Raw genomic sequence first — 24,175 nt, 5'->3', positions numbered from 1 at the left:
GCAGCCATTTAGGTCGTCAGTCACTTCCAGAATCGGGAATAAGCTGAGTTAGAGGTATCTCTTATTACACTGTTGGTCTGCTAAACAGCTGAGGACCGTCCAACTCTGCTGTTGGAACTTGTCGAGAGAACAGACGGCCTGAAATTATATGATTATGTCATAGTCTTGGATTTACATAGCTAATAAGTCTGTAAAGGAACGGGGACATATGCAGGCTGTAAATTCCACTCTCATTTCCAAGATCATGCTCACATGCAAACATACAGAAACAAATGAGAGGTCTGATTACGCACTAAGTTGAACCACGATTTCTGGCTAAGGAAGGAGATGACTGTGCCATCAGAAAGCAGCATGTGCCCTTTGGCTCTCACTGTGGAGGGGCATCACTTAGCCTATCAGGCCTTGAACAAGAGAAGAGATGGACAGTAGCTTGTCCAGACTCTGAGAGATATGTCCCTGGATTTAATTAAGGAAACAAAAAGAAAGAGGAGAAAATAGAGATGTTTAGTCCCAGACGAGGATGGAAGAAGGCAGTTTGAAGGCTCAGGGTAACTGTAAGCGTAAGGAGTGGTGCAGGCGGGGCAGATTAATCCAACACCCACAGTTATGTGATCATCATCTGTTTGATAGCACCCCAGTCCATAAAAGTAAATGATGACAAATTAGCTGATTTTCCTGAGCTCGCCCCTCAGCACGCTCAAACTGATTAGCATCACATTTACAACAACCATCAGCATTACATCCTTGGCATGTGCGTCTGAGGCTCGTTAGGTTTCGAGGCCAAAAAATCTGACGAGGCTATCAAACACAAGTGTTGCTGAGTTGATATTACAGTATGAGCGCTTCTCTCCGCTCAGCTTTCCTTCACACGTGGCTTCCCACTGGAACCTCGCCGATCATGTGGGTGCTTGTGGGGAGCAGATAAGTGTCTAACATCACTACAGGTGTCTGCTTTATACCTGTTAGTATTACAGCGTTATCAGCTCTTATCATTTTACAGTCTGCTGACAGCAGCGACATCTAAATATGTTCAAATGACTACAGCCAGAGCTGTGACAGACTATTAGCATCACAGATGATCTGAAAAGACAGAGTGTGGATTGTGCTGCCCTGTTTCCAACACTCAGACCTGCCTCCCCGTGTCTGTCTTTACAACTGAATGAATAGCTGGTGGATTGCGCTTCAAATCTGCATATACTGGTGTTATTGCTTAATCTTGGCAAGAGAGAACACTCAGCGGCTGAATCTCTTAAAAGAAGACGATAATAACCACTTTTTTAGGTGCAAGCAAAATGTCTGCACATAAGCTCTGCAGCATTTCAGCTTCTGGATAACTGGAACGACTTATACGGTCATATGAGCCTCCTTAGCTGTGGCGGAGTAATGAAAAACAAGGCAACTATTGAAACCATCTCTGTTGTGTGGACAAGGTAGATTATTGACTAAAGATTTAGCCCTTGGGGCCAAAATTAGCCAAGCACAGGCTGCATGCTCATGTCCTCATGGCTGCCAGCATTGGAGCCATGGTCGTAATTGATTTAGGTCTCTGAGGAGATAGAATGCAGGAGGAGAAACAAGAAAAAAGTCTGAAAGGTCTGTCTTTCTACCTCTGTCTATTCTGTATTGTCTAGCCAACAAGTAAATACAAGCCTGAGTGAAGTGATGTGACCTACCCTTGGCTCTGGTGAGACATTATCTGAGGGAAACCTGTTGTTGCTGAGCCTGATCTTGCAGCAGCATCTACGCTGTTTTTGCAGCCAAAGCTAGTTCTGGCTCTCTGCCACAATGGTCATGGGGGAGGTTAAACACTGACCTGAATAGTTTCCCAATTCAAACACTTCCTTATTTCAAATCAATTTATACAGCGCAAAATCATAACAAAGTTATATCAAGGCACTTTACACATAGAGCAGGTCTAGACTAAAATCTTGTCATGCCATTAACTCAGGTTCATTTACTGCTGATATAAGACCATTATCAACAAAAGAAAAAGTCTCTTTTTTTTTTGTTTATTTTATTTTATGATTTTATTGCTTAAAAAAAAAAAAACTCTTTGAGTTTGAGGAAATCTACTTAATTATGTGTTTATTTTCTATTTGTTAAATTTGCTGGGAAATTACTGCTGACACTGATTTAAAGATACAATGCACTTGAGAGCATAAAATGAGGTGTTGGATGAAAAAGAAAATGTCACAAATAAACAATTATGACACAAATTTCTATTAACTATCTATTGCTCCCTTCAGTAACATAAAAACAGTAAGAAATAAAAGGCGGAATGAAGACTAGGGTGGCAAAGGGGCTGAAATGTTCTGGTGACACACATTTTACCCCTCATGCAACGGCGGCCAGCTAAAGCCAAACATCCAATGGAAGTTAAAAGACAGAAAGCAACACCAGGAGCCTCTGATCATGCTGTAAGGAAAGATGTACTGGAGTAGAGTTTTGTAGACTCAGCCCCGAAGCCAAGGAGCCCTCAAGCTGTTGTGTTTGTTTCCCATTAATATGTAGGGCCTAATGTCTGAGCTCCAGAAACACAATATTGAATGGTACATAAAGCAAGTCAACAGCCTGTATCTACACTAACAGCAGGAATAATACGTTTAAATTACCGAACATGAACAGTGTCTCTGATTTCATGAGTTATCAAAGGGTTTTCCCTCTGCGACAAATGTGATGGGAACAAAGAGCATGTCAAGTCAGAGACTTCTTCAACCTGACAGTCTCTTTAGCAGCCCCTCGCTCCATTCCCCTGCACCTCAGCTTGCTGTTTTCTTTTCTTCCTCCTGACCCTCCTACACCTCCAGCTCTCTCTTCATCTCTTATCAAGCCAGGGCTTCAATTCAAACCTTCATTCGGAAGCATCGCTTTGCTTTGGGGCACTTTACTGTAAAAGCAGGAAATAAACTGAAAGAAAAACCTGAAGCAAGAGGTGAGGAATGAAAACAAGAACCTACCCAACGGCACATCATTTATGCTGAGAAGCAAACATGAGCTTCAAAAATTTTAACTCCGAAAGTTTGGAGGTTATCTGACTGGAAACAAACAAATTCATAATCGTTGCCCACATGAAAACGTTTCAATTTTTTGTTTTTGGGAAAAGGTTCAAATGAATCCTGTTATTGTACTGCCAGTAATTTGTGTTCATTTTTACTTTGCTAAATTTAAAACTCAGCCCAGTGATGGACTGGCGACCTATCCAGGATGTACCCAGCACCACCTGCCACCTGGAAACAGATTAGTGGGAGAAAATGAATGAATGAATGAATGAATGAAAATTTTAAACTCAAATCTTTCGAAAGATAACAGCTTTTTTTTCTATTTCTTGTTCTCATTTTAGTCTTACTTTATCTATGTGGCTCCAGAAAAAGTAGCTCAATAGTCAGACCTTTGAAGTCAGGCATGAAATCATATTTTTGGGCAGATTAACCCGAAGTCATCACACTCATTAGCCAGTTGCCTCATCATGACACAGACCACCGACCTACACTAAACTTTGGAGAACCAAATGGTTGGTTTGTTGTTTTGCTTATTGGGAAAAGTTTGTTTTACAGTGTAGAGTTGTTTTCGATGCCATTGCTTTCTCTAAATAAATATAGAAACTGAGTTTTAACCGTCTACAGTGTAACAGTGTAAATTCATTTTGATGAAATCCGTTCAGTATTTAACATTTGCATATCTAACTGTATTATAATATGGATAATTATCAGGGACGTGCCTTTTAATTTCTCAGCTGAATGACTGAATGAGATGTTTTACTCTCTGATGTCTATTCTTTTATTTTCTCCGACTCATTCATATCAACGAAGGCTGTATAACAAAACCACAGAGCAGTGGCTGAGAAAGCTCATCGCACCGCAAACACCACAACATGCAAAAACACTGAGCGAGCAAACAAACAAATTAAATAAACTGTGATGGAAAAACATAAATAAAATAAAGGTACGTAGCAAATAAAAAAGCCACAACAGAAGTTTGTGCCGTTGTAAAATTGCTCCGGGTTAATGAAACTATTAACCTATTGTGTATGAGTGGCTATTACAATGTGTTAAATGTATATAGTTAGCTTGTTTTGCGTCAGGTTGATCACAAGCTAACCATGCTAACTTTAGCAATGACCTAAATATAAATAAACAGATTGGTGACATGAAAATAACGTTTTAATAAAAACAACGATTCAAATACCTTTTCTCTTTGTCTCGTGTCCGGTTCCATAACCAACTTCCGTCATGGCCTTTTTCTTTATTTGCATCGCAGCTTTTAATTTGAGCTGTGACGTTTGCACAGTGAGGAGCCTTCTCGGCCACCGTAGACATCTCTGTGCAATGAACCTACACAACATATTACACCCTCAAAAGATCCAACAGCTGAGTCGGTTACTCTCTACGACTGGCACAAACCTGGCAGCCTCAAGATGTTTTGTAATTAAATTTAATACTTTTATCATTTTGAGCTGTGAAGCAGCTTAAAGGCCGACAGGAATGAAAATCTTTCACCAGTGTCTCAATTCAACATCCACATGTGACATTCCCAGTGCTTAAGATATTTTTTTTTTCCAGATTACAAGTGGAAAACAGAATAAAATGACCCAATCAGAACCAGCCTGTGATTTTCTACCACTTGTCTGTTTCTGGGTTGCGGGGCTCTGCTGGAGCCAATTCCAGCTCACACCGGGTGAGGGCGGGGTCACCCTGTGCGAGTCGCCGGTCCATCACAGGACCAACACACAGAGCCCACCAACCACTCACACCCACACTCAGACCTACGGACAATTTAGAGTCACCAGTTAACCCAAACGTGATGTCTTTGGATGGTACCCAGAATGAACCCACACAGACACGGGCAGAAAGGCCCCTGGTCAGGAGCCGAACCCACGACGATCAGCAGTGTTGACTATTCCGCTGTGCTGCCCTGGCTCCTATCTTGTAACATAAAAAAACTTTCACCCCATTAGAGATATATTATATTCTGAGAGTATTTGGTTGTGGATGGACTCACAACCAGGCTTCTGCTTCCTGCTCCTGCCTTATTGACCTAGATTAGATCGAATCTTGACCCAGAACAACTGTGCTGCCAATTCTGTTTTTGCAAACCTTAAATACAAGAAGAAAATTCCTTCTTTTTCCCCCCAAGAACCCACTCACCTCTGCCCTGCTGTGTTTCTCCTGACATAACAACTTCAACTAACAAATCAACATAAAACCTTTCTGTGTGTTTTGCTCCTTTCTTTTCTCAAATCCATATTCATAGACGATTGCTACAATGTGGCACAGCATTGTGGTTTGCATGGATTTTCCTTGCTGCCTTTGACTCCTCTGGCATGCTTTCCTACTCGCTCTGGTTGGCAGGGGTTCACGTGTGGATGGAAAGAAAAATAAAAAAGAAAAGGATCAGGGTTGGTCTGATTGTCTTTGAAAGCTATAAGTGACAAACACTTGGTCACATGCACTTTGACAGCGGGTGAATCGTTACTTAGTGCTCACTTTCATTTTTCTTTTGCTTCAAAGCCCTCTCCTTGTGCTGTTTTAATTTTCAATTTTTTTTCAAATTTCTCAAATTTATCTAGGCCATACGCTATTATTTAAAAAGTCTGAACAATCCCCCAAAATGAAGCACTTGCTGACAGGAGGGAAGAAGAGCAGCCCTTAAAAAAAATAAATAAATAAAAACTCTGGAGTAAGTGAGAAAGCACAACGGTATGAGAGATCAGCTTCTGCTCTTGCCTTTTAATTTCTGCCGTTTACCTTGATTTTATTTACCTATTCTGTGCTCATCAGGACATGTGAGACCTAAACTCTCCCCCAAGGCTCCCAGTGTGTCTCGAGTCCCTTCACTGTTAGCGCCATGCTGAGTAGGCTGGCAGGAGAGAAGAGGCAGCCAGCAGGAAACAGGGCGCGCCTGCCAGAGTGTGCCGCCACCCCACCGAGCCAAAGGCTGCACGTTCTGAGCATTAATATGCTGCTCAGAGAGGACAACGGAGGATGTCAGGAGAGGGACGAGAGGGACTGGGCTGTCACCTGTGTAGATCCAGTCAACGCTGGGACAAAGGGTCACTCACCATATGGACAGCATGGCTTGTGCTACGTTTGCTGTCACACAACAACTTCACAAGCTTTCTGTAAAGCCCCCTGCTGCATCCCTGACCTGCCTAAACAGACACACACACAGTACACGTGCACATAAAAGAATGTGAACTTATGTACCTGTGCAGATGAAGAATTTGGACTCTCCAACACTTAACTCCACTTTGTTCAAGGATATGGACACCTGCAGGGCAGCTGTGAGAGAGAAGTAAAGAAAACAGCAGAAGAGAAAAAAGAGAAAACAAAAAAATTGATTAGTTACATCAATAGAAGCAAATGCAGAGTATTTTCATCATTTGCTAGCTGGAGTGATATAATAATATACAATCACTTTCAAACAGCATCAGCTTCTTTAGCATTGAGGCTCATTTCCTTCCATTTTTAGATGATCAGAGGGCCATTTTCTTTTGTACATTGGTATTTACTGCATTTATAGGAAAGCAATGTGCAGCTTACATGCAAATATCCTTCGATATAAATAAGAGCCCTCTCTGAAATAAACTGGTTGTTGGAATAACTATTGTCCCTGCTGAAAAAAGCAATTTTTAAATTATTATTCAAACAAAGAGTTTCAAGATAGTGACACAGCTATTTCTCCTGACAAAGCTCTGAGACAGATTGATTTGATACCTTCCTATGGGCACACAGTGGTTATGTTACCATTCTCAGACAGTTTCACGATGAATGGGACAAATAACACACAAACGCACTGCCATGTCATTTACAGCCATCACTCTCAACAATGGGATAAGCAGCAAGGTGGGATTTTAAGAAGCAAAAAAGTAGGAGAGATCACAAAATGACCAACAGCACTGGAGTTTTCCTTTGTTGACAAAAAAGGGTCATGCAAAAGCACTTCCGAAGCAAGAGCATCACAAGCCTTGGTCCAAAAAAAAGAAAAAAAGATAACATCCATTACCATCCATATCAGAAAGAGTGTAGCTCTGCACAAAAAAAAAAAAAAAACAAACATTTGTCTGCACTGGTCTATTGTAAGCATTGCCCTCATACCCCACAATGGGCTCCAGTGGAAGCTCTGTGAGCCCAAAGTGAAAGGTAGTTTGTTGCATAAAACTGTGGCTCGATCTTATGTCTTACTTTATGTCAAAAAAATGAGATGGGAAAGAAAGGAAGCGTTCGAATGGTTAGAATGGCAGCATAGCAACATTCTCGGGACCTGAGAATGTGCCTGGATGTCTACTGTGATGAGTAATGATTGGCATCTCAGTGGGGAGGGGGTCATTTTTAGGCTACAGCTTCCCGGCACAGCTGTAGTCTCGCTCTGGCTCTGGGTGAAGTGAGATATTTGATGAGCCTCCCATATCTGAGCTCCTCATCCAGAGCACTGTGAGTCTATTTAGAATCAACCCCCAACCCTGCACACGCACATTCACACACACGTGCCATATAATGTACTCTAATGGATGTTAATTCTCTCTACAACACTGGAAACTTAACAGTGGAGCTCAGAGTGCCTGTCAATGATTGAGAAAATGATTAAATGATTATCTCCTCCTTCTCAGAGGGAGATGTCTGCAGCCAGCAACAGCAAAATCTCCGGGAGCCATCTGCCATGAGCCAAGGTCGTCTATAGATGGCAGTAGAGGGGCATTGGCACCTTTTGCCTGAGGAGGCTGCACCATGAGTTTGAAGACCTGCTCTATCAATGTATTAGAGAATTTCTGCTGCCTAACCTGACTGTTATAGCTCTAAACAGTCACTACCAGAATCTCAGTGAGTACACACACAGAACAGAGTGTGCAGCGCATTTATACTGGGACACACACACACACACATTTAAACGTAAACATAGAATGACTCACACAGTTACGCAACATGTTTTGTTACCAATTTGCTAATTTAAACGTACTGTGTACTCAAAAGCTGCTTATAATTGCTATTTATTATGGATGTGATGCTCACCTATTGTCTACAGACATTCACACACACACACACATGCATTGTTGTAAATTTATGCAAATACTATTCTGGGGTTGATTAATTATGTCTATTTAACCTGCTGGCCTTCCACACTGCCTGCTTCTGTCTTAAGGCAGATTCCAATCAGCACTTAAAGTAGTTTAACAGTTTTCAATTATTAATTGATCTCGCTTTGCTCCGGCGGCATGTGATTGATCATGCATCGAGTTGCTCACAAAACACAGCAGGAAAAGGAAAAATGTGCTGCTGCCGGATTCATCGGTGTGCATTGTATAATTAAGTTCAACCTATTTTTAAGCGGAAATGCACAACAGTCCCCACAGTGAGTGTACGGTGACAATTTAATGAGAATGCTGACTTGATTTGAAATATGACAGGGGCAAATTTGTTTATTCAACACTGTCTCGCCTGGTGGGGACACAAAGAGACATGCTAATTATATCACTTTTCACAAATGGAATTTTTCCAGTCTTGTTCACCTGCTTATTATAGAGCTTGGGTCATTGTGTTATGAGCCTGTTAACAATTATCAGCTCCAATCATTAGCATCTCCAAGAAGCAAGAGAAGACAAGCAAAGTACGGTAAACAAAAGCATTGATTGCCATTTGTAATGTGTCAGAGACGGTCGATACCATACATGACTTGCCAGCTCAGCTAACAACAGTGAGACTTGAATAAGAATCAATTATGGACTCCAGTTTCAAAGATTTTAAAAGTTACAGAGGAAGATTTTGCCCATGAAGATGCTGTTACGGCGATCATGTGACAATGTTGTGTTCAGAGTTTGTTTCCACTGTTCTCAAACTGGTCCATTAACTCTTAAAATTCATTTTATACAAGTTGCCAATACTCAGTGGTCGCTCTTGTGCTGAAATATCCTGCAGCAATGCCAAATCACTGTATTCCTTGAATGGAGTTCATTAAGGTCATGGTGCAGGCGTCGCTGCGTGAGCTGAGTCGGCCCGGTGACATGACTCAGCGACATCTGGACCTGGTGCAACGGTGTGTGAAACTTGCCAGCGGCTAAGTCAGTGTGACTAAATCTAGAGGTGACTAATGCGGGCTAAACGCACCGTCGCATTTAGCAGCAGGATAAATCCAATGTTTGATTGACAGAGTAGAGAATGTCCAATCAGCCGGCAGGGACAGAGGGATGTGATTCTGTAATCCTGTAGTACATTATAAGCCCCATTAAAGCCATGGCAAAATGAAATACACCGCAGAGAGCAAGCCTTTGTGTGTTTGTATATGTGAGTGTGTGGGGGTGTATGTGTACTGTATATCTTTATTGCTGTGTGCGCAGGTTGGTGGGAGGCTGTGAGTGAGTTTGCCCATGTGCATGTGTGTAAATGTATTAAGCACACAGAGCAGATAGGCCCTGGGGTGGGAAAAAAAATATGCTCTCCTTTAATTGTTTGCGATTTTGTGGAGGAGTTGAAGGAAATTCTTGCCTTGAACCAAAGAGAGACACAGAGAGACAAAGGCAAGAAGCAAGGGAGGAAAGAGCAGGAGCTGAAGAACAAAGGAGATAAAACACTAATTACTAGGTTTTGTATTCACTCGAACCTAAATGTCTCGCGCATTTCTTCCAAGGTGTTAGCAAAGGCTCAAAAAATCCAATAAGGAACTTGCTTCAAAATTACTAAAGAGTCAGCTTTCTTTGAAGTTGCAAAGCAACAAGGTCCTGAGTCACGGCACAGATGTCAGGGGTGCCTGGTGGTGCACTCTCTTATGGCCTGACAGTATTTTTCATAGATGGAGGCCATTGTTTTAATTGATTATTTTGATCCTGTGAAATCACACGTTTGCCTCAGTGGGCTTTACTATTCCAACAATATGAGGTATAGCAAGTGCTTGGGACCAGAAGAGAAATAAGTCCTGAAATAATCTTACCATCACTTTTGTTTTCTCATGCAGATAACTTATTATTCATTTTTAATGATGTTGCCGCTTTAGCAGATGGTTAAATGGCTAACGGCGAAGCTAAAGGGATAAAGTAAGACCCAAGATGCCTGATGCTGTTCAGAGTAAATTACATTTCATACCCAAATGTTGCTTGCAGTCATTTCCTTTGGTGTAGGCACAAAGCCGTGAGAAGAACAGCAGTGTTGTTATTTCCTATTACAGCATCAGGGTGTTTCATATCATGGTTAACTTTTGCGCATTTGTGTTTGCCAACTTTGCGCTTGCGAGTCCCCTGGAGTTGTTTAGGAGCCTGTCAGGGGACTGGACGTGTGTTACTTTGCCACGCTGGCTTCTTGTGTCCCCAGCTCCTTTTATCTGTCTGGCTGCATAACAAGCCCACTTCATGCTGGAGACGAGAGGAGAGGAGTGCGCTGATTTCTACTCAGCAAACCATATCCAATCGCACCAACATACAGTATCGGGCACCACCCACAGCTACCTATTATCTCCCCTCTCTCCCTCACACCTTCTCTGCATCTCTGCTTTTTTCTCACCAGCTGCTTTGAGATTTATGTTTCCTTCCTTAAGCCTCTTATGCTTCAGTTTGTGGTGGCTTTGATTGGACTTCTTTCTTTTTTTTATCCCAAAACTATAAACCTCCAGTCATGGGCACACACGTGCAGAAGAATGCAAATACACAGATGTTGTGTTGTAGATGCGTGTGAAATCATTTCACGAGCAAGATAGTGCAACATTTAAATAAATAGAATGAAAAACTAAACAAAACCCATAATAACAAAAAACATGCATGCTGCTCAAGTATAACTGGAGTAGTAGTGAATTAATACAACAACGCAATTTCACTTTGCAGGCTTTGTTGCATTTGTGGGTTTATTTCAATTGGAATCGTCTCCCATTTGGCATTCACGGTTCATTATACTAGTAGGATGAAGAATTATGCATTTAGCCTCTGGGCCAAAGTAAATTAATAAAATGATCCTTCTTTTTGACAGCACTGTGGCATTGTGGTTAGCACTGTCGCCCCACTACTAAAGGGTCACAAAGTCAAAATATGATGTCCCCAAAAGAAGTGCCTGAAATGTGTAAACATTGTTTTTTCTGAACAGTATTGATTAATTTTATCTTTTACTTACTGATAAAAGTCATTAGTGATGTTCCTGTTTGAGGAATTTTTGATTAATCCCTGGGTTTTTTAGTGCTACTTGCATTGAATGGGTCAATAAATATTTTATACTGGAGCTGTCATAACTTCTTCAGACAGCCTTTGTGATGATGAGGATGATGATGATGATGAAACAGCCCACAGCAAGGTCCGTAACAGGTCACAGAGATTTCATTGTTAAGATTGTCTCAAAAAGAAAAAGGATGCTTTTAGAAAAAGAACAGCAGAACAGTGATAAATTAATTTCACTGCATCTGATTAGAACAAATACAGTTAAAGTTGACTTTTGAGGGAAGATCAGCTTTAGTTTTATTTTAGTTTTTCTGTAGGAGGAAGATTTTTAAGTCTTGTAAACCTTTTTCCTGGTATGATTTCAGAATCCGTGAATTACCTTAAAGAGGAGTGAGTTCAAATCTCTGGTAAAGCTCAGTGACAGAATGGTGATGTCAGTATGGATCAAAATGTAGAGCTCCAGAGAAAACCACAAAGTGTCTGCACCACAAAGGGAAAATGTGCTTGAGGAAATCTTTCCAGGCTTTTTAATACGTCAAATATAGACTACCTGCTGATTTGAATGAGAAAGTGTGTCCAAACTTTTTATATACTCTTTTCCTCCATTGTCTGTGTTGACAAGGAGAGCGTGGGGCTTACACGGATGGAGCTTGTAGGTTTTCCTAATTGTAGTAGTCGTAGTTTTGGGTGAGCTTTGTTTTCTTGCCGAGGCTTTACTAAAGGACAAAACAACTTGGGTCATGAGCCAAATATCAAATATAAAGTTTAAACCTGCCAATGTCAATCTGAAACATGAGACAATGACAGAAACAGTCTTACAGGGCCTTACTCCCGGCAAACAGAACACTTAACCATTGAAAAGCCGGTCAGACAATTAAGGCTGTGTCAGGGGGCAGCTGAAGGGCTGGAAGCGAAAAAGCTGAGCTCTAAGTGGCAACACAATCATCAGCCATGATAGAAATAAGGGGGGGTGAAGGGCTATCGCTTCACTTCAGGTTTTCAATTGCTATTTTGCAATCAGAGCTCATGCACATCAAAGGTGCCGTGGAAAGCCATTCAAAAAATGATTTCTCAAGGAAAACACGCATGTTCATGTTCAGATGTTTAGACTGTGCTCTGTGAAACAGCAGCCAGGGAAATATTCATAGACATCCTACAGGACCACTCAGACAAACACAGACTCCAGAATGAACCCGTGTTGTCTCATATCCCTCCTCCTCTTCATCCTCCATCACAAAGCCGATTGCTTACCCAGATTGCGCAGAAGCTGGAACATCGCACTGCGATAGAGTAAATCCCATTTGCTCAGATATTGTGGCTGTATTTATGGAAACACAAGAAAAATAGGGCTAGCAAACATAGGTGCAAGATAATGTCCTTATCCCCCACTCCCTTTTCAGAAACAGGATCATGCTCCGATGAAAATTAAACTCTGGCTTCAACATTTCCTTTTGCATTTTTCTCCATTCTCTCTTGTCCTCTTTGCACTTTTGAGTCGTGTGTCTAAACTATGTATATTACGTTCAGTCTCTTTTCTGCTGCTTATCCGTTTCCGGGTTGCAGGTGGTGCTGGAGCCAATCCCAGACTTTTTCCTTATTTTGTTCCTTTTATGCCCCCCTCTCCCACTATCCTCAGGCTGCATGCTGTTTCTGCATACACGGCAACATCAGCTACTGTGGTTTCTGGATCCGCTAGCATCAGCAAGCACCTGGAAGAAGTGTGGAGCTACGATAAATCCAGATGTGTCACTCAGGCACTATGATTTGTTTCGTGCTATTCGTGCAATGCTTACCCACAGAGCAATTCTCTGAAAGGGCCTGGTGTAACATCCATGCTGTACTTAGAGGTGGAAAGAAAACATATACCTCTTCCTTCAGTGACAGTTGATTTTATCAACTTGAACAAAGAAAATCGTATAAATCGTATATTCAGAGGCTTAGAAAACATGTGCAACAATGTAGAGCTTGAGCGTCTTTTTAAAAAACACCTCAAACTGTCTGCCTATCACCTTGTGAGCCGATACATTCGGCCTGAATGCTGATACTGTGCTCATCAGGAATAAACTTGTAACAAATAGCGCTGAATAAGTAGTGCAGCACTGACAGATTTAATGAGTCCTTCAAGCTGCTCCATTTCAGGGATTGTGGCAGCTTCTTTTACAAATTAATAAGGTCATCCATCAAGACGAAAAGGTTCCCGTCAAATGATTAGGGTAATAAAGCCAATTGAAATGACCAGCCATTTTTCTGACTATAGAAAAGCTAATTAGATATATATTTATGAGAGGCCACTCCTGGCACTTTAGTGTTGCTCTGCAATGCTTCACTGTGAACTTTAGTTTCAAAACTGTGTCCCAGTCGATAGAAGAAAGACATTTTTATACCATAGGTTAATGTCAGCAGAATCAAAGGCTAATAAGGTTTTAATATAACTGTAGCTTCTTGTGCGGAAATGTCATTGTGTAATAAGGAGGTACACATGGCTCCGAACAGTAGCTGAGGGTGGGCTTTGCAAGCTGTGTCCTTTTATTTTCTGCCTTACATCCATTTCTTCTAGAAATACCTTGGAACTGTATCAGTCGAGCTAATAGCAGTGTGGAGGTGGTGGAGTGTTTTTTGTTTTGTCAAGGAAATAGACTTAAACAGAAGAAGGTGAGAGAGTTACAGTGAAATTCAAAATATCCTCTCCTTCAAACATCATATATCGATCTTTGGAATGGTCTGGATGAGTGCCGATTATTATTTCCCTCGCCCTCTTGAGGCACACTGACGTGGACGAACCCACGAGTGATGGGAGGATTGCCGCTACTGCAAGAGGACTTGATTCGATTGAGTTTGGCAAAGAATGATTCAGTAATAAAGCCCAGAGGCCTTGGGAGGCAGCGTCAGATTTCCAGGCGCTGCTGAGGCAAGACTTGTAGGCTGAGGAGGGTGAAGGTCCAGCATTTAGTAGGAAGCAGACAGATGAGCAGCAGTTACAGCACTTCCATGTGAATTACCCTCATTTCTCCACGAAAAAGAGGTTACTGTATCCGATCCTGAACAATAATGTGACTCACTTTGCCATTTTGGTGGATAAATTGCAGTTTCAGGACACACAATCAAACAAATAAGAGGATGGATATCATAACTAGGCATAACTGCCTCAAACATGAAGAATTATGTAGGTCTGCTGTCAGTACAAAGAGCCTTCCAGGGAAGGTACGGAAGCTGGTGATGCCACCTTCCTCCTACTCTGCTCCCCCAACTCCAAGACAGAAGCAGGGGCTAAATAAAAGAAACCGTTAGAGCTGTCTTTGTGTGGCCATTCTCGTCTACCAGCTGTTTGTGTGGGATTAAGGACATTTGTACATTTTTACAGTGAGCAAGTCACAATAAATACAATTCTGGTTCGCATTATCTTGATATCAGGGGAAGAACAGGCTCCGATGAGGAGATGCAGTAAAATGTACACAGCTTGCTCCGGGCGGCAGACCAGTTGCTGGTAGACTTTTCAGATTCGGAGCTGCTTCTTTCACACCAGCTCATTATCACACCCACAACTATTTTGGTGCACATTTCACAAAGGACACCATTAGCTGCTATCTAGAGGTTTGCACATGTGGATGCAAACAGAATGAGTGTTAAACTGAAGACCAGACATCAAGCGTTTTCACACATACTTTCAATAGGAGGCAAACTTACTAAATTTCCTGCAGTTTGGGGTTTAATTAAAGGACTCGGCTACCCTTTGGTCGCCTTTTGTCACAGAGCTGCTTCTGCTCTTGATCTGCTCTACAGCTTCATTTGCTGCTGTACTTTCCTCCCTGGAGATTACAAGTTCATCTGCACTGACAACTTTGAAAATCCACTGAGGAAGAGCACTGGATTCTGACTCCATTTTTACGGAACAAGGAGTCTGGAGCAGACGATTTCTCACAAGAGCTCCTGTCGCTGCAGTTTTCCTTTTGCATGAAAATAAATTTAGTTTCTGTGATTCAAAATAAAATGCTCACGGTTCTCAGCAACTCAGTGAAAGTTTGATTCTGTTGCTCTTTGGACAGACAGGTATTTGGTTTTTACTACGTCTGTTTTTTATATGTAAAGCACATCCAAATAGTGAGCTATATACTGGTACATCTTCAAACATTTCCACTTGAATGTAGAATCCATAATCTAAAAATCCCTTTCGGCCCTGAACTGCAGCGAACCATCAAAACTGATCACCGAGATGCGCCTGTCTGCTACGCCTGTAAGGGCTGTAATCTTAATTTTCATTTCATGCATGCTGGAGAACGAGTGAAGCAACATTTTTTTTGTTGTTTTATTTCCGTGGCGTAGTGATCATTGCTGCAGGGATTGAAATGGCACGGCAGTGGGCTGATTATTCTCCTGCCACATCCAGCCTGTGGCAGTGACATGCCATTATCTCAGGCCGGAAGATTAATTCAGCCACAAAAGAGAGGTCACTGGCTCCTGCAAGGCCTGAGAGACAAGACTCTGAGGATTTTGTGAGCACGAGTGGAGCAAGCAATAACGTCTTCTTCTGCCTTTTTTGCTTTGAAATGCAAAGGTTTAAGGTCAACAGTGTCCCTAATTGGGAGGGTGTGCCCCATGACAATACTGGTAAAGACCATTAAAGATGGAATTCCCTGCTAAATGATCCACTTTGTAAACTGAATTACAGTCATTTTCTGAATTTTGCCTCTGAATGGGCTTTGCACTTTCAATTTGAGTATGAATTGGATTGAACTCTAAATCCCAATTACATTGAAACAGCATTGAATAGAGAGAATAAGGTGGGATTTGGTGTTTTTGCACCATGAGTCCTGCAACTCTCTTCCCTTCAATTGAATTACATTTAAACTTTAGCCTAGAAATGCAATGTATGCCATCATACTGTAAATTCACATTAGCGCCAGTAAAAAGTCATTTTTTCTGTAAAGAACGAGGTTAATAGCATGAAGGCATGAAGAATGTAAACGGAAAACAAGTCATAGTTTCAGCTAATGTCATTCTCTGATCTAAGGATCTGTGCTTCAAAGACTGAACCTCTGTCATTAACTTTTCAGCTTGTCCAATTCCTCCCACTCCAGCACACTTTGGTATTTCTATTTCCCTTTCTACCTATCACTCCTAATTTTACTCAAGCCAGAGACTTTCATCTTCCCCCTTTCTTGCTTCATTGTGCAATGAATTGCCTGTTCACCTTTTCTGATTCCTTCCAGGCATCAAGTATGTTGTTCGCTCTCGCTCTCTCTCTGTCTTTCTGTGTCTCGCTCTCTCTGACAGTTTTGCAGTTGTCCTTGTGCTGCTCCTGACAGAAGCTGCCACCAACTGTCACTGTGGCCTGTCCAATTTAACATTCAGGCCTTCTACCATCCTTCAAGCTTCTATTAAGTTGAAATGTCAGTCTAAATATTGTCCTCTCTTTCTCTATTATCCTGACCACTGCTAAACGTTATGTCTTTATCAGAACACCAACCACCAAATCAACTGCAATTAACTTATCTTTTTATGTAAGCAATCCAATACATTTAATATTTAATCATGAAATGCATCATGAATCCAACTCATGTATGACAAAATCATTGCAGTTGTGACTAAAAGGTTCAAGTGGACCCAGGCTAACTCTGCAAGGCTGAACTCAGCACAGTGCTAAATGCTAACATCAGCGTACAAATATGCTTACGGTGGAAGAGAATTTGCAACTTGCTGACAGCTAATATTTAACATCTTCACCACCTTAGTCTAGCCTTTCAAAAGTCTATCTTACAGTAATTGGCATTCAAGTACACACAGTGAAACTGAAGCCAACAGGAATGTTATTATCACTTGAGGAATTTGGTCAAAAACCAGACTGGACCAATTTAACTTAGACCTGATGCCAGTAAATCAATAATCATCCCCAAGGGACTTTGAATAAAGGCCACGTTAACGTGTTCAATGCTCGCACTTCAAAGTTATAGTTATCTGTACAATTGGTCGACTTCATATTGTTATGCTCAGAGGACGCACCTGCAGACTCACAGACCAACACTGCTCCTCCGGGTGCTGCCTATGTGTGTAAAAGGATCACTCTGGAGACCTTTACTGAGGACTGAAGGAGGCCTTCATTACGTTAATGGATAACTTACAAGCACAATGAAAAATGCTCATGTGGCAGTAGTGACTCAGAAGAGTACGATAAATCAGGACAGTGCAACTGACTGGTGGATTAAACAATCTTCAGCATCACAGTGAATTTTCTATAAAGTCCTAATCAGCTATCGATTCCCCCAAAAGTGCAAAAACCTTGTATAACCCATACATGTTACTAAACCAAATGCAAATAATTCCACTTTCCTGAAGATTGGATGTTTACAAGATAGGAACATTTAATTGGTTGCCATGGGAACAGGCTTCTCCTGCTGTGGGACTAAAGGTCAAGTCATTTTATAATCCTTGAAGGTTTACAATGATGGTCACGCAGTGTTGAAAGTGACATGGGAAATGTTTCAGACGAAGGAAACATTTTGATTTTCAGGAACTCTGTGTTCATAAATCATGGATGAATGGATGGACGACAGACAGACAGAGGGACGGGCGCTGCTGGGCATTTTACCTGTCACACACTGTAAGTAGGTGACAGTGATAATTGATCACAGTGTGTCACGGTACAGTGCATGTGCACTGAAGGATTGCTGCAAACAGTCCTGTGACACTGAGTATTACGGTACGAACCGAAGAAGAATCTGTCACCAAGCTCATGTGTGAGGAAAGCAGCCCCCCCCCCCAACTGATGGATGATGGTGGAGTGTGTATCTGCATGCAAAGACACAGCTCTGCATAACTTTCAATTAGAACTGTCAGGCTCGTGCACTCAGCGCCCCACTGAGATAAAGGTAGACAATCAAGGCAATATGCGTGAAGCTTTCCTCTAAAACCAACACACATTTGGCAACACACGCACTTCATGTTTGTAGACATGTATTTTAAAATTTTCATGAACACATACCGCATACAGCATGTGCTGCAGCTCCAGGCAAAATTCATATTTGTGCAAACATGCATGCAGTTACACATCATATTCACACCCTTACTGTCCTAAGGAAACACAAAAAACTGTGTATGCGTTGATGAGCATGACCGTGCACACAAACACAATGCAGCCATACAGCATACATACAGCACACCACTGTGAGTATCCCTGACTCGGATAATTGTCGCTGCTGTAACTCAAAAGACAACATATCCCCCAGCTTTAGAATTAGCATATTCATTATTTAACTGGGGAGCAGCTGGCTAATTGGCAAATGAAATGCTTTCAATAATGTTCACATGAGAAGCAGAATTTGATTAAACTGAATCTGGGGAAAATACCTAAGAGGGAATGAATATAAATGAGAGTGTGGGAGAAAAAAGAGAACTTTTGGGACGGGAGAAAAGTGACAGTCTAAGTCATAAACACCGCTGTCGCACAACTTTTCTGTGTGTGTGTGCAAACAATGAGGTCCACAGTCAACATAAAAACATCTCATAAAAACTCTCCAAAGACTGAGGAAGGATATCACTGCTCAGTTTTGTTGCAGGTACTCCAGTTTTAATGGACTGCCAGAGCCAACCGACTCGTGTCAGCTTTCTAAATCTGAAAGAAGGAGGAGAGGGGTTGGATGTGCTCCCACGATTCTCGTCCCTGCTCATTTGAGTTAATGACACATGCTCTCAGGCCATATATCAGGGTCTGTTTGATCCTGGTCAGGGATATTAAACTTTGATGGGTTCCTGCATTCACCAGTCACCAGTCCTCCTTTGCGGAGGATAGTGCAGGGTTCATCCGATATGTGCATCAATCTGATACCCAACAGGAAATTACTCCTAAATGTAGGCCAGAGTGTCGGCACAAAGCTGACACAGCTTCATCTCAAAATGCTTCACATCCATTTTGGCAATTTCTGCTATTTTTGATCCAGAGCAAAGGGTGGCATATGTGTCAAAACAGGACCGGGAGTTTGGAAGCAGAGCAGGGCAGTATCAACTGCCAGCCTGCAAATAAATTCCCACTAAGATGCGCGCACTATAGCTGTTGCATCAGAGATGTCAACACTGCTAACAGCAAGTTGCCGGTGTGTGTTGCGACACAGCAACTGATGACCTGCTGCTGGCACACAGTTGAAAAAGAAATCCCATCAGTGCGAATGTATACTGATCTCAGCATTGTGCCTCAGAAAGATGATACCTATTCTGCTGCACTGCCTGGAAGGTGCTGTGATATACAAATCATTTTTATGACTTTGGCATTGTTGATGTGTGTGTGTCAATGTTCTTAAGTGTAGCATTAACATTAGGTAAATGAGCAAGGTAGAGATTGTACTAAGTACTTATTTGTTTATGTACTTGGATGCAGGAGCCATAAGGAGGAGGAATCTCTGCAGCTGCCAAATACACAGACAGTTTTAAATAAAGCTCCAAATTCACTTACATCAATTAGAAAATAAACTTTATAAAAGGAGACCGATACTCTTAAGCGTCAGAGGATGTATTCATTGACTATTTGTGTCACTATCTGTCCTGAGGGAAGTCTATCAAGTCAATAGGTCATTCAGTTACATCAGAAAGAGGAGAGTGGAAGCAACTCAAGCAAAAGTTCAACCTCAGCTGCTCCATTCAATGCCGTGGAGAACCATTTTTTCCAAGAACACTTTGATGAAAGTGCTTCTCAAAAGACCCTCATAACAAAGTGCTCTGGTGTTATTCTGTTGTTTATTTTCCCGTTTCCCACTTTGCGTTTAATTGTATACAGTGGCTGGTGGGTGAGCAGTGAGTAAGCTGACTGTGACGACCCTTTGTGTTAATGTCAGAGCCGAGGCTCCTTCCACACAATCGCTGGCAAAGGCCCGAGCTTACATTTATTTAGACACAGAGTCCCCGCTGGGATGGAAGAGCATGCAAATGCATCCCCAGTTGCCTGATGCGTTTTCTTGCTGTCCCCTCAAAGCCGTTGTTGCTGTTGTTGTCACTGATAATATGTTTGCTGTCGGACTGCATTGGGGTTGGGGGGGGGGGCGTGGTGTGGAGGCGGGACAACGGCGTGGGCTCCCACAGCTGGGCCACAGCGGCCTGGAGACAATGGGCATCCTGGGCAGCTCTGAAGCAAAGCAACAATTGTTTGAGGAAAGAGGAGAAACGAGTCAGGAGAGCACAAGCTTGTCATTTGTGATTAGCATTGGAAGTGGGCTGCACCAGCGGACCTGTGGATGGCTGTGAGAGAAGCAGTAATCTCCAGGCTTTGCTGATAACATACAGATCAACAGAGAATTGAGGTTCTTTACACGCACGTGTTTCTCTGCAGAAGGTATCCTGTGTTTCCTTTTAAGAGCACAGTGGCTGTTTGTGAAAACTGCGACTTCAACATATCCCGGCTGTCAACGGCACATTGCACGGGCTATCGTTTACACCATGGGGGCAGAAATAACTTCTATCACTAATAAAAAACAGAGAAAGGTTTCAGCTTTCCATTCATCCCTCGTCCCACTTCTCCGTGTTAATGAGCTGAGCGGTTTCGCCATCGTTATCAACGGCAGAGCCTGTTTAATAATTCATACCGAGCCCATTATTTCTACCATTGTTGCCTGGGATCCTTCTCCCCTTACTTTTTTTTTTAGCTTTTAAGAAACTGTTTACATGCAGCCTGGAGCTGTGGTGAACGACAGCTTGAACATCGGAGGTTGGCTGGGCCTGGCCGTATGTTTGTGCTTGTTGTACATAACTTTGCTGATCGCAGGGAATGAGATGCCGAATTTCAGCTGGTGCATTTTCACATGGTGAAACTTTCTTTCTGCCACGCAGAACATACAGCTGAGAACATAGTTAGGAGCAGCTTGTGTCAGCTCTGGAAATACTTTTGCACATTGCTTGGATATTAAAGGACCCACCAACTGCAGCTATGAGGTCAGTTGTGCTGTGAATACGACTGATTAAAATACAATTTAATTACAAAATAAAGCTGGCTCCAACAGGAGGAGGCCCAGATCTTCAGCATGTCCCAAACACTAACATCTATTCTCAAAACATTCCAATACATCCTCCTCCTCTCATTCCTATTTTCCCCATCCCCACTCCTGTTTTAGATTTCTTTTGTTTCCATAGAAACTGGGTTTTTCCCGTGCATTCTTCTCTCATGGCAGCCTCCTTCTCCGCTGGATATTCTTCTGGAAGAGTATCACTCCTCCCAAACAAGCAGCAGCCGCCTCGCCTGTAGCTTATGATATCTTTTTGGAAATTTTTAGCCGAGGATGTCCATCAGTCACATGTGGGCAACAACACGATGCAGTTATGAAGAGCTGCGCTGCATGTGTACAGAGGCTTACTGTTGAGAAAAGGTATTAAAGGAGCTCAGGTTTCCATATTTTGCGGATCAATAAGAAAGCGCTTATGGATGATTGTGCAGGCAGTAATGTGGTTTTGGGTTTCTCACTGGTCTCAGTGTCGAGGATCATTTGTGACCACCGTGTTTAGTTCTATATAAAGAACTGACCAGACTTCTGCAAATCACAACCACCACTTAGGCTCAAACTGTGCAGGAAATGAAGTACTGTAAAAAGCTCATCACGCTGAAGCTGAAAAATCAATGGAATCCGACACATGGATAAGCTGCTTTGGACAACGCTACAACAAAAACATTTAGCATTTATGCTAGTTTGTATACAATAAATCAATATTTTTATAACGAGGCAATTTTAGGCGAACGTATTTAGCCCACACAACTAATCCTAATGATTTTGGCTTTTATTTTATGCAGCGTAAGCCTTCTGAAAAGCATCCCAGCTCCGAGAGGATCATTTATTTACCCTGAATCCATGGATGGGGAGACTGATATTAATTAACAAATTCTTATTTACAATGATGGCCCACTGCCCTTTATCCAAAAAGGGCATCGCTGCCAGAGACAGTTAACAGATGGGGTGGAAGTGTTTCCATGCTAATACTGAAGAATCCCGTTGGTGTGTTTCAAACAAGACTCCTACATGCACTGTAGATGTGCTGACATTCTGAGCCCAGATGATGAACAAACCCACCCTGGGTATAAAAAGTTCACCACTTATGCCAGATCTAACTTTTAATATTTTACTTTTATCAACCCTGCACATATTGGAGGGCCTGAATTGACCCCGACACAGCTCTGAATCAAAAGTCTGATTAGCCTGCAGGTTTCTGAGAGCGTGGGCGCCTCAATGGTGGATCATGAATGTGTTGGGCCTCTGTTTCAGTGAACTAGCCCTGATAAGAAGCTTAATTAAAGCACAATAGGTGAGTGATAGTAAGAACAGAGCTTCTGCAGTGCAATGTGACGCCCTGCTGGTCCGGGGCCACAGCAGACCTTTAAAGTGAAAACCCACATCTTCCCGGTCAAAGTAATGACTGCTGATGATCAGAGAACGGGACCATTTCGTTTAATTTGCCTCTGTGTTTTCAGAAGTTCAGGATGCAATTGAAGTCTGACAACCTCTCTATATATCTGAAGGAGCCGGGTTCACCTTTTGCCTTTTACACAACAATTAAAAATGAAGGTTTTTGTGTGAGACAGCACAAAACAAGGTCAGCACAATGAGGGTATAAAAGGAAATCTTCCATCTCTATCTCTCCTCAGGAAACATTTGCCAAACCTACAGTACTGTGTTTGGATTCACTGCAGATTGCTGTGGATCATTCACTAAGATGACAAATATCAACAGAAAAGATTCAGGCGGTAAAGCTTTAACCCGTTCATTTCAACGTGTGTTAAATGGATGGCAACCAATGAGATTTGTTCCCATTTTATCCCAATTCACATGATCTCAGCTTACATACTCAATTTCCCAAATGCTTCTGATTAAGAAGAGCCGTCTGCATCATCTCTTGGTGTAATTTCACCGAAGTCTCAAAAGAACGAGGGGCTGCTTCTCACTAAAAATGCATGCTACAAAATGAAGTGCAACAGGGAGGTACACACATCCACCTAAATCATACTGACTGCAAAATGAATTACTGCCTGCGTACTTGTAATCTTTTTTTCTTGAATGATCTGACATTAACAGATGGTTTCACATATAACACTATGAAATTAGTACCAGGGATTCCTTTTACTGCTAGACCTGCACTGTGCCTTGTTTGGTGGCTGTTACAAAGACATTTCATGAAGAATAGGACTGAAGCCGAATTTGTTGCAAATTAACATGCTGACCTCTCAAACCTTTCAGAGCAACAACTGTGATAAGAGCTGGGCTGTGTGGAGATGTTGGAGGCAATTATTTGAAGGCAAAAACAAAAAAAAAAACAAAAAAAATGCGCAAACTGCAGATCGATGATGTTTTAACTGAGGCTTAAATCTGCTTAGGGAGAGGTGCAGAAGATGACCTGGTGTGAATATGGTGTTATTTCTTCTCTTTTCCAAAAAGTGCACCGAGGTTGGGCTTTTTTATGCATTCAGCCTCATCTCGGGTGTAAAAATTGGTCATTTGTAGCCCTGTTTGTTTTTCTCACCTTTAACCACTGTGTTTTCCTAATCAGAGTGCAAATAAAAGAAACAGTGCAAGCTAATTACAGACTAAGTCAAAGCATTAAGGAAGGGCAGACCTCCATTAAACTGTGAAAGAGAATCAAAAGTAGTTGTAACTTCAATGAAACCGACTCCTTGCTCAATTTCAACTAATGATTAACTGTAGTTCAGCTTCCAGCGGTCTTCATTTGACAAGACATACCTCACAATTCTCCTGATAGCTCATTCAATTAGTCATTTTATGACTCACTGGGGTGAATCAGCAGCGGCAACCCTCCTGAAAAGATGGAACTAATCACTTAAGAGTTGAACATCACTAATCAGACCATTAAGTCTGAACAACACGGCAGCAGTGACTTGAAAAGACGGGATGGGTAAAATAAAATACTAGGCAGCCTGATGACTCAACAAAGAGGGAGAGCAAGCCTGACTACTGCCCCCTGTGAGAAAACAAATGTTTGGTTAGGTCTGAAATGTTTGAACAGATGGAGGAGAGCCCTCTCTGCTGGTCAACATCACCTGAACTCCACCTAAAGATGACCCCAGCTGTGTTT

The 24,175-nt window shown here is 42.0% G+C and overlaps 1 protein-coding gene across 1 annotated transcript in view; it reads right to left on the bottom strand.

Annotated features, from left to right (window-relative positions):
- ncam2 (neural cell adhesion molecule 2) overlaps positions 1-6,442 on the bottom strand; it is a 62,330-nt gene extending 55,888 nt beyond the window's left edge. Inside the window, exons 1-2 of the mRNA XM_029513396.1 lie at positions 6,415-6,442; positions 6,204-6,278 (exon numbers count right to left, since the gene is read on the bottom strand). Of these exons, the coding sequence (XP_029369256.1) occupies positions 6,204-6,278; positions 6,415-6,442 (103 nt within the window). The remainder of the gene's footprint in view (positions 1-6,203; positions 6,279-6,414) is intronic.
- Positions 6,443-24,175: the final 17,733 nt, after the last annotated feature.

This window comes from Echeneis naucrates, chromosome 2 (genome assembly GCF_900963305.1).
Source record: "Echeneis naucrates chromosome 2, fEcheNa1.1, whole genome shotgun sequence".
NCBI classification, from domain to species: Eukaryota; Metazoa; Chordata; class Actinopteri; order Carangiformes; family Echeneidae; genus Echeneis; species Echeneis naucrates.
This window is presented reverse-complemented; position numbering and strand designations above follow the sequence as displayed.